The sequence below is a fragment of the Pseudoliparis swirei genome, chromosome 6 (assembly GCF_029220125.1).
Source record: "Pseudoliparis swirei isolate HS2019 ecotype Mariana Trench chromosome 6, NWPU_hadal_v1, whole genome shotgun sequence".
NCBI lineage: Eukaryota > Metazoa > Chordata > Actinopteri > Perciformes > Liparidae > Pseudoliparis > Pseudoliparis swirei.
Window position 1 is genome coordinate 7061604 of NC_079393.1, and position 14301 is coordinate 7075904.

The window sequence follows — 14301 nt, forward strand, 5'->3', positions numbered from 1 at the left end:
TGGCAAGTTAAAAGAGCAAACCCCCTAAGGAGACCTCAAAGACCTTTTTTAACCTTCTTTTAAGTGGAAGTGCGATGCCTTTTACACGGCAGACCCCGGGGGCCTGATTGCAACATGATTGGGCCTTGGGGGTCGACCTCATCCCAATACATGGAAACACTCAAAGCCAACAGCACAGTAACTACAAGTAAATGCATAGCGACACAGGATTTACAGCACAGAAACACTTCAATAAAGCCAACGGTACATACACAAAACTCACCGCTCTGAAACCACAAATCAAAGACGACACGTTTCAGCCCCCGGACTCAGCATGGTGGCTAAGTGGCTCCGTTGACCTCCTCTTCATTTAGTACTTTGCATTTGAGTGATTTTTAGTGCTGCAGCTAGCAGGATTTTGCGAGGCGTTGGCAGCCGACGTTAATAGCGTCATATATTTTTTAGAATAAATATATATTCTTTTTTTAAGCATCAGCCCTTTTCTTTTTTCTCTGGCCTTTTCTGCAACGGTTTTTCAGTCCTTCGTCACTTACCAATGCAGAAAAGTGCTTTATGCAATTATAAATATATGCTAGCAGTTAAAGTTTTCCTTCCACTCGTTGAATTATTAAAAAATATATATTTCCTTCTCGAGATGGGCAAAGACAAATGTACACACGCTATGAAGCACTATGTTTCTAGAGAAGAGATTTCATTCCAAAAATAATAATAAAAAGATTTTATGAAGGAGACAACATCTACCGTTATCGTGTCTGAAATAGAGAAAACCCCTTCACGTCTTGTTACGACAGCGCCCTCTGGTGGGTCCTCTGGTGGGTCCTCTGGTGGGCCCTCTGGTGGGCCCTCTGGTGGGCCCTCTGGTGGGCCCTCTGGTGGGCCCTCTGGTGGGCCCTCTGGTGGGTCCTCTGGTGGGCCCTCTGGTGGGCCCTCTGGTGGGCCCTCTGGTGGGCCCTCTGGTGGGTCCTCTGGTAGGTCCTCTGGTGGGTCCTCTAGTGGGTCCTCTGGTGGGCCGGTGCCCGTGACTGTTAGTCAATTTACAATTTTGAGATCCAAATCAGATGGGCTGTTCCAACATCGAGTAATTTAATTTTCAGACATTAAGTTGGCCTCGCGCCTAAACAGGTGGTCCGGCCCATCTGGATTTTACCATAATTGCCAGATTGTCCTTCCGAGCCTGGAATATAAAGTTAACCGTCTTTCCTCCTTGCACGACCCTATCGTTCCATTATTTTACTTACACACACACAAAAGATGTCATATAAATGTATATTTACAAAATTTTAAAAAACTACGCTTGGTTTGTAGATATAAATTAATAGAACAATAAGCTCTTTCAAATTCAGACACAGAGGCAAGGAAAGTGGCTTTGAACAAAAGCAGCTGCTCTAAAGTTTTCAGGACATCATCGACATGTTTAGGTTGCATAACTACTATGGACTCGCTACGGATTTGCACGACTATAAAACCTTCATGTCGTGTTTACCGAAGCCCTTATACAGGACTGTCTCAGAAAATTAGAATATTGTGATGAAGTTCTTTATTTTCTGTAATGCAATTTAAAAAACAAAAATTTCATGCATTCTGGATTCATTACAAATCAACTGAAATATTGCAAGCCTTTTATTCTTTAATATTGCTGATTATGGCTTACAGCTTAAGAAAACTCAAATATCCTATCTCTAAATATTAGAATATCATGAAAAAGTATACTAGTAGGGTATTAAACAAATCACTTGAATTGTCTAATTAACTCGAAACACCTGCAAGGGTTTCCTGAGCCTTGACAAACACTCAGCTGTTATAAATCTTTTTTTTTACTTGGTCTGAGGAAATATTAAAATTTTATGAGATAGGATTTTAGAGTTTTCTTAAGCTGTAAGCCATAATCAGCAATATTAAAAGAATAAAAGGCTTGCAATATTTCAGTTGATTTGTAATGAATCCAGAATGCATGACATTTTTGTTTTTTTAATTGCATTACAGAAAATAAAGAACTTTATCACAATATTCTAATTTTCTGAGACAGTCCTGTATATTATCAGCCTCCACGGCCAACAGAGAACACTCCAACCTACACATAATAACGAAGGTATTAAAAGGTATAGCCTCTGCGGCGGCCCTGGTAATTGTCATAACTTCATCCATAGAGTAAACAGATAATTAAGTTTTGTTTGACGTGTCCTCTGGAGGACCGCGAAGGATTTGTGCTTTTATGAGTACTAAAACAGACGGACCTCTGCGAGTCCTGAGGTGTCTTTCTTCCTTTCAGACTTTCTTTCAACAATTTCTCTTTCAGGTGCTCCTTCATGGTGACATACATTTCATAATAGGGAGTCTGGTGAAGAGACCCTTCTCCGTCTGTTAGATTATCTATTGTAATGCATGAGTGGTTGATGTACAGGCCGACTGAAGAAGGGAAGCATGCATCCGATTTGTGAAGAGCGGACATTCTTCTCATGCGTGAGACATTAACAATGTAAAGAAGCCCGCGGGACGTAAAGTTTAATTTCAGAAACTTCCTTTTTGTAGCAGAGCACTCATTGATCATAACCGACGGAGATTGAAATGACCAAAAATAGTGAGTCTCCCTTGGCACGGTACATTATTAATGAGAGAGCTCTCAGGAGTGGACACGGAAGACATTTGAAGAATTGGTTGTGATTTCCACTCGAAATGAAATTGGACTTTAATCAGCATATTTAATTCAAAATGTCCAACGAAGATATTTTGCTATTCATGAAGTTCTCTAATAACCAGGAAGAAGAAAACGAATACTTGATGAAAGAAGAAACCCCTTCAAAGAATCTGCCAGAGAGTCTGAGGATCTCTTACAGAACCTCAAGCCCCCCCCCGAGTAAAAAGGGGAAACATCACGGAAATGATTCAGACCGACTGCTCCGGCTACTGGAGACCAGTGGTGTATAAAGTACCCAAAAGTCATACTTGAGTAAAAGTAAAGATACTTGACTGGAAAATTACTCAAGTAAAAGTAAAAGTCACCTATGAGAATACTACTTGAGTAAAAGTATTAAAGTATCTGATTTTTTTTGTACTTAAGTATCAAAAGTAATTTTCTGATATTAAATGTACTTAAGTATTGAAAGTAAAAGTAAAAGTAAATGCTGTTAATAAAAAAACAAAGGGTTATTTGTTTGGGTGCTGTGGCCGCCATGAACAAGGAGTATGAGCTAGGATGAACTTAGCAATATATGAATACTATGAAATTACTCAAATATAAAAACACGATTAACACAGAAAAAAGCAGAACCAAAAGTAACAACCAGAATCATCACTTTAAAGTGAAAAATGTATTGTTCATCTTCAAAAGAAGTTGATTTTCAAAATGGACAGATTTCAGTGTCGCTCTTCTGGGGCTGAAGACGAGTCCTGCGATGCTGAAGAGCCGTTCACCTGGTGCAGGTAGAGTGTGTCTAGCTTCACAGGCCCTGATGCAGGTAGAGTGTGTCTCGCTTCACAGGCCCTGATGCAGGTAGAGTGTGTCTAGCTTCACAGGCCCTGGTGCAGGTAGAGTGTGTCTAGCTTCACAGGCCCTGATGCAGGTAGAGTGTCTAGCTTCACAGGCCCTGGTGCAGGTAGAGTGTGTCTAGCTTCACAGGCCCTGGTGCAGGTAGAGTGTGTCTAGCTTCACAGGCCCTGATGCAGGTAGAGTGTGTCTAGCTTCACAGGCCCTGATGCAGGTAGAGTGTGTCTAGCTTCACAGGCCCTGATGGTGCAGGTAGAGTGTGTCTAGCTTCACAGACAGCAGCACACAGTTGGGAAGCATTTCAGCAAGTCAACGTGATCCACGCTCCATCCAGCTGTTTGCTGCTGTCATGCGCTTGAGATGACGAAGAAGAAGTCCTCTTCATCAGATGAACTGGACCTGGTGGCATCACATAGCTGCAGGAGGGTTCTTCCATGTGCTGCTTGATGTAGTCCATTCCTGAAATAAAGTGAGAGTATTATAGACATGATAGAATTAATAACACTTCCTAACATGTCATGACCCCAACCTAAAGTTTTGTCCAAAATAGTTTGTTTTAATTTGAAGTTTATACATTTAGTTTCATGCACTGTCCGTGCATCCAGAGTTGATTTGTGAATATGTACTTGTATCTCTGTAGTTAAACACAACAGTCCCAAATCAATATCGTCGCCATTACTGGACCGTCACTCTTATAATATTAATACAAATAATTATAATAATGCTGTAATGATTAGCATTATATTATAGCTAAGACGACTCAAATCAACAAATTCTCACAACTGTCAACACTTCTTCAGCTCATTAACTCGCTAGAGATCCGTCTGCTGCACTCACGCTAATTGTCTCATTTAATTGACGATAGCTAGCGAACGTTAGCCTAACATACAACATGCGTAGGACAATCAGACACCTGCCTCCCCTCTCCTGCCAAAGATATAACTTACTCCAATCCTGAGGACAACACTGCTAGATATCTTAACAGGTTTATGATAATTAAACATTAACGTTGCGGCTCATGGGATTAATCTTAATTTACCTCAATGTGTTTCCTGAGGTTGGTGTGTTTTTGAAGGCCAGTATCTCCGTAGCTTTCGGTCGGCATGAGAGGCACTTCATCCGGTAGGAAGAAACTTTCACTCCGGCAAAAGAAAAGAGTTCGCCCAAATATGGCCACGGACGTTGATCTTGGTCCCCGTGGTTATTCGAGTAGCTTCCATTGCTGCTCCACATGAAATGAGTCGTATCTGTAGCCGCTCGCTCGCTAACATCCTGGGCATCACTGGGAAGAGAAAACACGCGGCAAGGACCACTGATCCCCAACCTGGTGTTCGTGCTGCGTTCAGGTGCGCTGCGGTGTGTTCCACCACAGTCCCCGATGTTTCTCATGATTATATTTTTCCGTAGTAACGAGTAACGATACTGTTTCAGGGGAAATGTATCGGAGTAAAAGTACAAGTTTTCATTGCAAAATGTAGTGAAGTAAAAGTAAAAGTAAACAGAAATATAAGTAGTAAAATAAAGTACAGATACCCAAAAAAACTACTTAAGTAAAGTAACGAAGTACTTCTACTTCGTTACTATACACCACTGCTGGAGACACAACATGCCTTCCCATGATTCCCCCGGCCCCAGACACACCGTCCGCATGTTGAGGATGATGAACAGAGTGTCTTCGCGTCCTGAGAATGATGAGACAATCCGAGCCCGGAGCTTTAATAACCGCACCGGACATCTCTCCAGTGAACATCTTGGAGAAGAAACAAAAAAACAGGAGGCGAGGGGATAAACGTTGGTTCAGTCGAGCGTGAAGGGAGACATCCGTCCTATCCGTCCTTCAACCCCCCAGGACTAAACAAGACTAGATGAATGGGGGTAGGGGAGCGGGTCAGACACATAACGGGGCCCCTCGTGGGAGGAGGCTGGCGTGCTGGTCAACAGAAGCCCCGAAGGCATCACATACTTCCCCTGGTTGTGTTTCTGATGGGAAGATTAACACAGTGGCGGGCCGTCAGGGCCAGCAAGGCCTTCTCTGCTGGCCTAAACATCATCAGAATATATATTTGTTTCTAAATATATTTCCCCACAAATATGTATTCAATTATTTCCCAGAGTAAGAATTATTCTCTTAATTTCATAGCGTTCCTCTTGGTTGCGCTGCTGCCAGCGCCAGGTTGAGATTTGGAGGGCTGGTCTTTATCTTAGATCTTTTATCCAATCATATTCAGCCATCGTGTGTTGCCAGGGGGCTCAAATCTGCCCGTAGGCCTTCAGAATCAACATTGCGGGCGCTGGTAGCTTCAAGTGAATGGGAATGACAATGTTGTGTCAACCAATCAGCTTTAGAGTTGGCTCCTCTAGGCCTTGAAGGCCCCGGAACCGGCACAGGAGCAGCTAGCAGGCGGAGTGCTGCACGTCTTTTGATTGGATTACCAATATTGAGAGGCGGGTCCTATGGGCAGGTAGATGCAGAACCTTAGAACTAGGAAACTGAATTTGATAAAGGAATTAATTCGCGGACTACAAAGCTGTTTTTCAACCCACAATGGCGGAAGGAGGAGAAGATGTCGATTTGGTCGAGCATATACTTGAAATCTGCTTTGGTGCGCGACAATGCCCTGTTTAGTGAACAAACTAGTGCAAGTGACTTTTTCTTCTTTTTTTCTCCGTCCCGATGCGCGCGATTCTGCAGCGCCGAGACGGAGAGCCGAGAAATGACATGCTGTTGTGTAGATACGATCAACATCAGACGGCTGTTTAGTTTAATAAATGAACAAAGACGTGCTATAGAGAAAATGACGGGGGCGGGCCAATTTTTTTTAATGTCATGCGATCTACCAATACTACGCCGCGATCGACGTATTGAGCAGTCCTGGTCTACAGCCATGGCATCATAATGATAGTAATAAGAGGTGGATTAATTCGGGTGGGACTGTGTAGGACCTCACTGAAGGCCCACGGCCTGCCACTGGATTAACAGAGACATGGGATTATTGAGAAAACTTTATTATCCCACTGAGCCGGTTCAACACGGGGCCCCGAGTTTGCACCGTTCACGACGAGGGCCATCGGAAATGAAAAAGACGGGAGCGATCCGGACAGCGATTTCGACGTGAACGCAATAAAGATATCTATCGCCACTGTCGGCACACGGATCACGAGGAGCTTGACAGCTGAGCGGAGAGCCGGGCGGCAATCGTGTGCTTTGGCAAATGGAAAGCGCAATCAGCAATTCACATTGTTTTTGGTCACTCGGAAACTGAGGGCGGCGCTGAACTCAAATGTGTTCTGCTTATTACCTTCGCATTGAAAATGCGGAAGGTTATGTTTTGATCACCGTGTATTTATTTATTTATTACCTTCGCATTGAAAATGCGGAAGGTTATGTTTTGATCGCCGTGTATTTATTTATTTATTTATTTGTATGAGTGTTATTCGCATAACACAAAAAGTATTAAACCGAATCGCATGAAATTCAGTGGGATGATTGGTTGTTATCCGGGGACCATTTGATTAGATTTTGGGATCAATCGGGTCAAAGGTCAAGGTCATGAAAAGGTCAAAATCTTCTTTTTACTATAGCACGGTCAATTTGTATCCAATTGGCATGCAACTAATGCCAACATGTTCATAATTCAATGCCCAATCTAGTGATATGCGAAGGTATGCGCTCTACCGAGTGCCCATTCTAGTTGTTAATTAAATGGGATGTTTGACATCGGGTGTGCAGAATGATGGATGTGCAGAGGTTGAGACTTAAGGCTGAAAGGGGGAATGTGGGACATATGAACATGTAACATACATTTGGGGATCGGGAGTAGCTGATAACCCAGAAACTGTGAAAGAAGACGAATCAGTCAGTTTTTGACCTGACACCGTGTGATTCAACAAGCCATTCTTTAGAATGAACCACGCTCCAGGGGCGTTTGTAGGATTCAAAGAAAGGGGGGGCGAAGCCCAAAGGGAAATGCTATGATTGGTTATGTTTGCACGCGGCACTATTTTTTGTGGGGGCCTCGGATATCCATTGTTAGAGACAGAATTTCAGGGTCATAGTGATATGTTATGCTCACTTGGACTCTATCACTGAGATAAAGATGAATTAGTTCAGTGTCAAATATACCATTCAACGGAAAAAATATATAATAATATATATTAACCCTCCATTTATGTTGCGGGTCAAATTGACCCGTTTCAAAGTTTGAAAATCTAGGAAAATATATAAAGTACTTTTTCTGTATAAAACTTCTTCTGATTACCTTATTTAGTGTAATCAACGAAGAAAAAGAAATATATATATATATATATATATCATGTATTTGCAATCCCCCCCATGCAGATGTATATAACTTGGAGCTGATGTTCAGATCAATTTGACCCGGCAGTGAAAGTTGAGGCTAAAAGTGGTCAGAAGTGTCAAGTTTAGACCATTTCTGTCTTTGTGGGACAGTCTTTCTTATTCCCTCCCACCAAGTTTCATCACACACACACACACACCAAAACACACACCAGCACACACACACCCCAGTTCAAAGCCCCATATATAAAGTTGTACACATTTCAAACTTCCAACAACAGAATCAGGTGTTTGATGTGGGAACCATCGAAAGTGCAGCAGATTTTTCCCACAAGCCAATCACAGTCGAGTGGAGGAGGGGCTTAAAGAGGAGCGTTTCAGACTGAGGGGGAATATACAGATGATCAGACGGACAGAATGAGAACATGTGTGTTTTTTTAGCAATAAAGCATGTAAACATGAGCTAGAAGAAACCTGAAATATAAGCATGAACCTGAAAATGACCAACTTACTTAAGACGTGTTCATTAACACGATTTTGGGATATCACAAATACTTTGGAAGTCAATCATAGTCCAATGAAACGAAGTCCGACGCAATTTACATGTAAGTGTGTGAACACCTGAAACCTCTCCCACACATAGACTAAGAAATTACTTTATATGGAAGTTTCGAAATATTTTTGGAAAAAGAGCTGATGTAATCAAATATGATAAAAGACAAGTAGTTGATGTATGTTTTACAACCGATGGGGATATTTAATAGTTTCCTGGAGATATAAATTAGGGTAAATTAATCCAAAAACAAGAACAAATATGTTCTCACTTTCTTCCCATGTGATATCGCCCAGAGAAAAAAGTTGATGATATGCGATTTCTGCTTAAATCTAGCCATGGTATAAAGAGAGAATGAACATACAGGAAACTCAACTTTGTAAAAGGGAGGATGCTGTCATCCAAACAAACATGACGATTGTTTAAACAAAACTTCTTGAAGCAAGAATAGTCTCAGCGTGAGATTTGAATAACAGATCAGAGCTGGTGAAGCACTTTGGATAAATAATTGTTCAACAGTTTATTATTACTCAGCCAAACAACATCCCAGTGTGTTGGTCAATGCATTGACAATTAAGGAGCTTCATTAGAAATGAGTTAATATGTTTTGGACTCTATGGGGAACTTCAATGCAAACAAACTTTCCCATCACAATGGACCACTTTGTGAGTGGGAGGACCCGAGGTGATGTGGAGGTTGTGTACGTTAGGGTAGGGCTTGGCTGCACGCTGCAAAAAATAGTGTGCCATCATGATGAACTTTTAAAACATGTTCCAAAGCAAGAAGAAGAAGAAAAAACAGTGCTTATTACTTGTATTATTATCATATTTATTTTTGTTATTGCGAGTTATCGGTTCTCGTCTTCACCTATTTGATTGTGTGCTCTATTTAATTCCATGATAACGCATCTTCAAACTAATTAACACTGGAAACATGAAGTAAAAGTACAAGTATAGTACTTCATTTGAGATGGTAACTATTCTGGTCATATCCTAGGACGCACGCGTTTCAGGACTTAGCATTACGCAAAAAATGTAAACTTAAACTTATTTTGTAGGGTTTTATATTTGTTGCAGTGTTCCTCATTGCGCATGCGCCGGCTGAAATCTGATTCGAGTTTAAAAAGCAGTGGCAGCAGCCACGAGCCAGACGGCGGCAGGTGCGTCACTGTGAGCGTCAGGCACCAGATTTGGAGCGGCACCTCGGAGCTCCTCTGGCGCTGAATCCGCTCTAGGGCGCACCGAGGGGCAGCGCCATGCACACCCCGGACTACGCGATGCTCCTGAGCGAAGGGAACCAGTCTCTGCTCTCCGGTTCCTCGGGTGACCCAACGATGGAAGCGCCCGGGAACAACACCGCGCACACGAACGCATCCGACCCGGACGCGCGTAACGAGGAGGTGGCTCAGATCGAGATCATGGTGCTGACCGTCACCTTCGTGGTGGCCGTGATCGGCAACGTGAGCGTCCTGCTGGCGATGTACAACACCAAGAAGAAGATGTCCCGGATGCACCTCTTCATCAAACACCTCAGCCTGGCGGACCTGGTGGTCGCCTTCTTCCAGGTGCTGCCGCAGCTCTGCTGGAAGATCACCTTCCGCTTCTACGGCGCCGACTTCCTCTGCAGGATCGTCAAGCACCTCCAGGTGATGGGCATGTTCGCGTCCACCTACATGATGGTGATGATGACCCTGGACCGTTACATCGCCATCTGCCACCCACTGAAGACCCTCCAGCAGCCCACGCAGCGCTCCTTCATCATGATCGTGTCCACGTGGATGTGCAGCCTGGCGCTGAGCACTCCGCAGTACTTCATCTTCTCCCTGAGCGAGATCCAGAACGGCTCCAACGTGTCCGACTGCTGGGCGCACTTCATCGAGCCGTGGGGCGCCAAGGCGTACGTCACCTGGATCACCGTGGGCATCTTCCTGGTGCCCGTGGTCATCCTGGTGTTGTGCTACGGCTTCATCTGCCACAGCATATGGAAAAACATCAAGTACAAGAAGAGAAAAGCGCCGCCCGGCGCCGCGACGCACAACACCGTGTTCATCGGGAAGAGCTCGGTGAGCAGCATCACCACCATCTCCAGGGCCAAGCTGAGGACCGTGAAAATGACGCTGGTCATAGTTTTGGCGTACATTGTTTGCTGGGCGCCGTTTTTCATCGTGCAGATGTGGTCCGTGTGGGATGAAAACTTCCAGTGGGCCGGTGAGTGCTGAAGCGTTACAACTATGTTATTACTGAATGTAAAACTCGCACAGCTTCGGGAAGGATATGCGATGTGCTGCCTGGAGGAATCGTTGCCAAGAGACACGTGCGCGCTGCTTTTACGCGCGCGTTTATTTGGAATGCAAACCCCAAACCATGATTAAATACAGTAATAATAATAATAATAATAATAATAATAATAATAATAATGATAATAATATTATGCATCATGTGAGACTTCAGAAATAAAAAAGTGCTGCAGAAACGGTATTATTAAAAGTAAATTATAGGGGAGAAGTTAATATATTTTAGAGTGCACTGATATATATATATATATAAGTATATATTATATGCACTTAAGTTTGTTCTTTGTTTTCTACTGTAATTGGGTGATAATGACTCATGCTTAGTTATGTTGCTTCTTGCTGTCGACAGATACGTTCACGAAGGAAATCAAACTTAATCCTCCAAAAAATCTTCAAATTGATTACAGACACTTAAGTCTTTGATCTGTGTGCGTTTGGTGGCTCTCCTTAAAAGGAACATTTTTATTGGTGGGGGGGGGGGGGGGGATTTCTACACCATGATAAATCGACTTGGACGGGCAATTCTGCACCAGATGTTTGGCAGATCAATCACTCCTTTCCTCCTTTCCTCCTTCCTCCCTCTCTCTCTGTCCTCTAGAGTCTGAGAACACAGCAGTGACTCTGTCCGCGCTGCTCGCCAGTCTCAACAGCTGCTGCAACCCGTGGATATACATGATCTTCAGCGGCCACCTCCTCCAGGACTTCGTGCACTGCCTCTCGCGCTGCTTCAAGATGAACACCGACTTCAAGAAGGAGGACTCGGACAGCAGCCTCCGGCGGACCACGCTGCTGACCAAGATGACCAATCGGAGCCCGACGGGCAGTTCGAGCAACTGGAGGGAGCAGGACAACTCCCCAAAGACCTCCATCCAGGCAGAGTGAACACACAGTCAGGCCACTGGGAGTGAACGCCTGTCTAAGAGTGGCATCCCAGAGACCACTCCCATGGGGATTGACTGAAATGCCCCGCCCCCAAACACCAAAAATATTTCTAAATCTTTTCACACGGAAATCCGAGCGATGAAATATGGTGTTGATGGAATCTGAACTGAGGACATAGAAAATGGACACGCCACTTAATTATGGCTACTGGCTGGATTTCTTGCATGCAAACATGGTTTTGGTTTTTTCACGACTTCTTGCGGGGAAAAAAACATTAGAAAAACCCCGGGAGAGGATATGAAATGGCGAATCGTTGCTTCAGATTCATCAAGTTGGTATACCGCCACAGCTGTTCATAAAAAGAAGCCGACAGTTTCTCTCGGTTTTTTTGGGACATAATATTGTTGAATTCAATTGCAATACTTGGAAATCCATCGAGCCCGAACACAGTCCAGATTCACAACGTTATTTATCTTGGAGAAACCTCCTTTTTCAGGAATATTGATGCTTTTACTGGTGGGTATATGTTTCCCCCGCTGTGCTGCCAAACACCCCTTCATGTGAGTGTGTTCCAAGGATAAATTAAAAAAACATATAGGAGCCAGGAGGTGTGTGTGGTGGTTAGAAGGACACTTCCACACCGCTCGTCTTCTGTTTCCAGCTTTTTTTTTTTATGTTCTTCCCTCACATGTCTTTGTTATGTAGAGAAGAAAGAAAAAAAAATTCAGTTTGACCCGATGACCGACAACGCACAAGAAAATAATGATTATGTGGGGTTCAGACTACATCTATTAATCACGCTGTTGCATCATCCACATTTTTATAATTACTTCATGTAGCAGATGGAAGTCCTTTTTCTGATCCCTAAAGAATCCTGATTATTTCTGTCCAGCAGAGGCAAAAGGGGTCTCCTTCAGAATAGCAGGACACACACACACACACACACACACACACACACACATTCCACGTCGACACACTTCCCCGATTCTTTTTCTTTTTTCTTTTTTGGAAGGTTCTGGCTTTTTTGCTAGAACAATCTCCTTCACATCGATGTGCAGCACCGAAACGGTCGTCACCCCCCCCCCCCCCCTCGAGAAGATGCATGTTATGACGCATCAAGACAATTTCTATCTGACTGATAGATATGTGGACATAAAAAGCCACTTAAATATCTGTAAATAAGACTACTGTTATTGCATTGTAATGTAAATATGTTCATGAATTCTATACGTCTGTAATGACTTGTGTACATTGAAAATAATTTAAATATCCTATATGTTGAAATATATATGTTGATGCACTGACTACCACACTGGCTTCGTCTCCCCGTTTTCTCAAAAAGAAATTTTTTCGCTGGCTTCACTCAGTTGCTACACAACCCAAGAAATCTCTGGTGTTATTCTTTGCTGAGAAAGTGAGCAATTTTCAATAACTGTAGCCAATCTAAACAATAATAACCTGCCAACCTCTGGGATTCTGTCATAATTAGGACAGTCACTTAAAACCAATGGGAAGAATAAGTCAATTTAATGCGATTCAACAAGCTGTCCACCCCATGATATACCTTATACTATATGAACACATCAAATAAGAGATGAATTGAAACATACAGTGACTTTAAAACAAAGAAAGGCGGATCTTAAAACAAAAGTAAATAAAAACCCAATCCACATCTGCTCCACACTACTTTAGTAGAACATATTTTCTAGAATGTTGGTGATCTGACATGTAAGAGCTTGGAAAGCTTTTGAATTTAAATGTACTGTGACTTTAAAACAAAGAAAAGCGGATCTCAAAACAATAGTAAATAAAAACCCAATCCACATGTGCTCCACACCACTTTCATAAGAACATATTTTCTATAATTTTGCTGATCTGACGTCTCTGACACTGCGTTATGAGTGCGGCATTACTTTTTATTGTGTACTGTGATACTAGTATGATCTAATTTAGTTTTCACATGATTCTGTTTCCCGCCGACAAAATCCGTTACACATCACACAATCATAATTGTGTAATGAAATAATGCCGTGTTACTTCATCCGGCAAGTCTTGAGTGCATTAATGGATAATTAACAGTTAAAAATAAATTGTGTTATGAGTAATTACAGCATGTATACGCCGGTAATGCACGTTGTGATGAAGAGCTGGCAATAATGACCGGCGTCGCTTAAAGGGATAAAAACCCTCCAAGCCCCCTTCATCCTCTACGGGTCAGTTTATCTCTAACCATCTGACCTCATCACTTGAGGTGTGGTTGTCTTATCAGAAGACGTATGGGGATAAGGGGAGTCCGATGGGAAGTGATGTAACCCCTTTCAATAGGGTAGAGAAAGGTAAGACCTTTACCATGAAGGATGGAGCTGCCCATTGGAAACAATACAAAAAAGGCTGACGATGACGAGCAATCAGGCAATGCCTATCTCTGTGGCTGTGTTGGACATATCTCAAATTCCATGTCCAGCACTTGCTCCGCCTCTTATTAGACATGCCAATCATAACGCAGCGTGCCTCTGCAATAAGGCTGGCGTTGCTCACATGAGTCATCCGAGTCGAGACTGAGCAAATACCTCAGGAGGCAGTGATTGAGTTCCTCCAGAGAGTCAGACTCCAAGTTAGTGAGCCTGAATTTACAGAGATCCAATTGCAAAAAGGCTCATAAAACAAGAAGCATTGCCATCAGGCACGTGCACAGACATTTTGGGGGGCAGGTGCTCAAACCCCAAAAAAAGGGCACCCAATGCCACAAAAATAATTCTGACAGAGTTGAAGCATTAGCAGCAATACACTGA

At 43.0% G+C, this 14301-nt stretch overlaps 1 protein-coding gene across 1 annotated transcript; it reads left to right on the forward strand.

The window, feature by feature from the left end:
- The first annotated feature begins 9242 nt into the window (after positions 1–9242).
- On the forward strand, positions 9243–12819 carry avpr1aa (arginine vasopressin receptor 1Aa). Its single transcript, XM_056416664.1, has 2 exons — positions 9243–10541; positions 11226–12819. Exons 1-2 carry the CDS (start codon positions 9590–9592, stop codon positions 11507–11509), a joined length of 1236 nt encoding a protein of 411 aa, XP_056272639.1. The 5' UTR covers positions 9243–9589; the 3' UTR covers positions 11510–12819.
- Positions 12820–14301: the final 1482 nt, after the last annotated feature.

Coding starts and splice junctions, on each gene's coding strand:
- avpr1aa (XM_056416664.1), top strand. CDS start 9,590: ATGCACACCCCGGACTACGCGATGCTCCTGAGCGAAGGGAACCAGTCT. Junction 10,542..11,225: donor TGAAAACTTCCAGTGGGCCG/GTGAGTGCTGAA, acceptor TCTGTCCTCTAG/AGTCTGAGAACACAGCAGTG.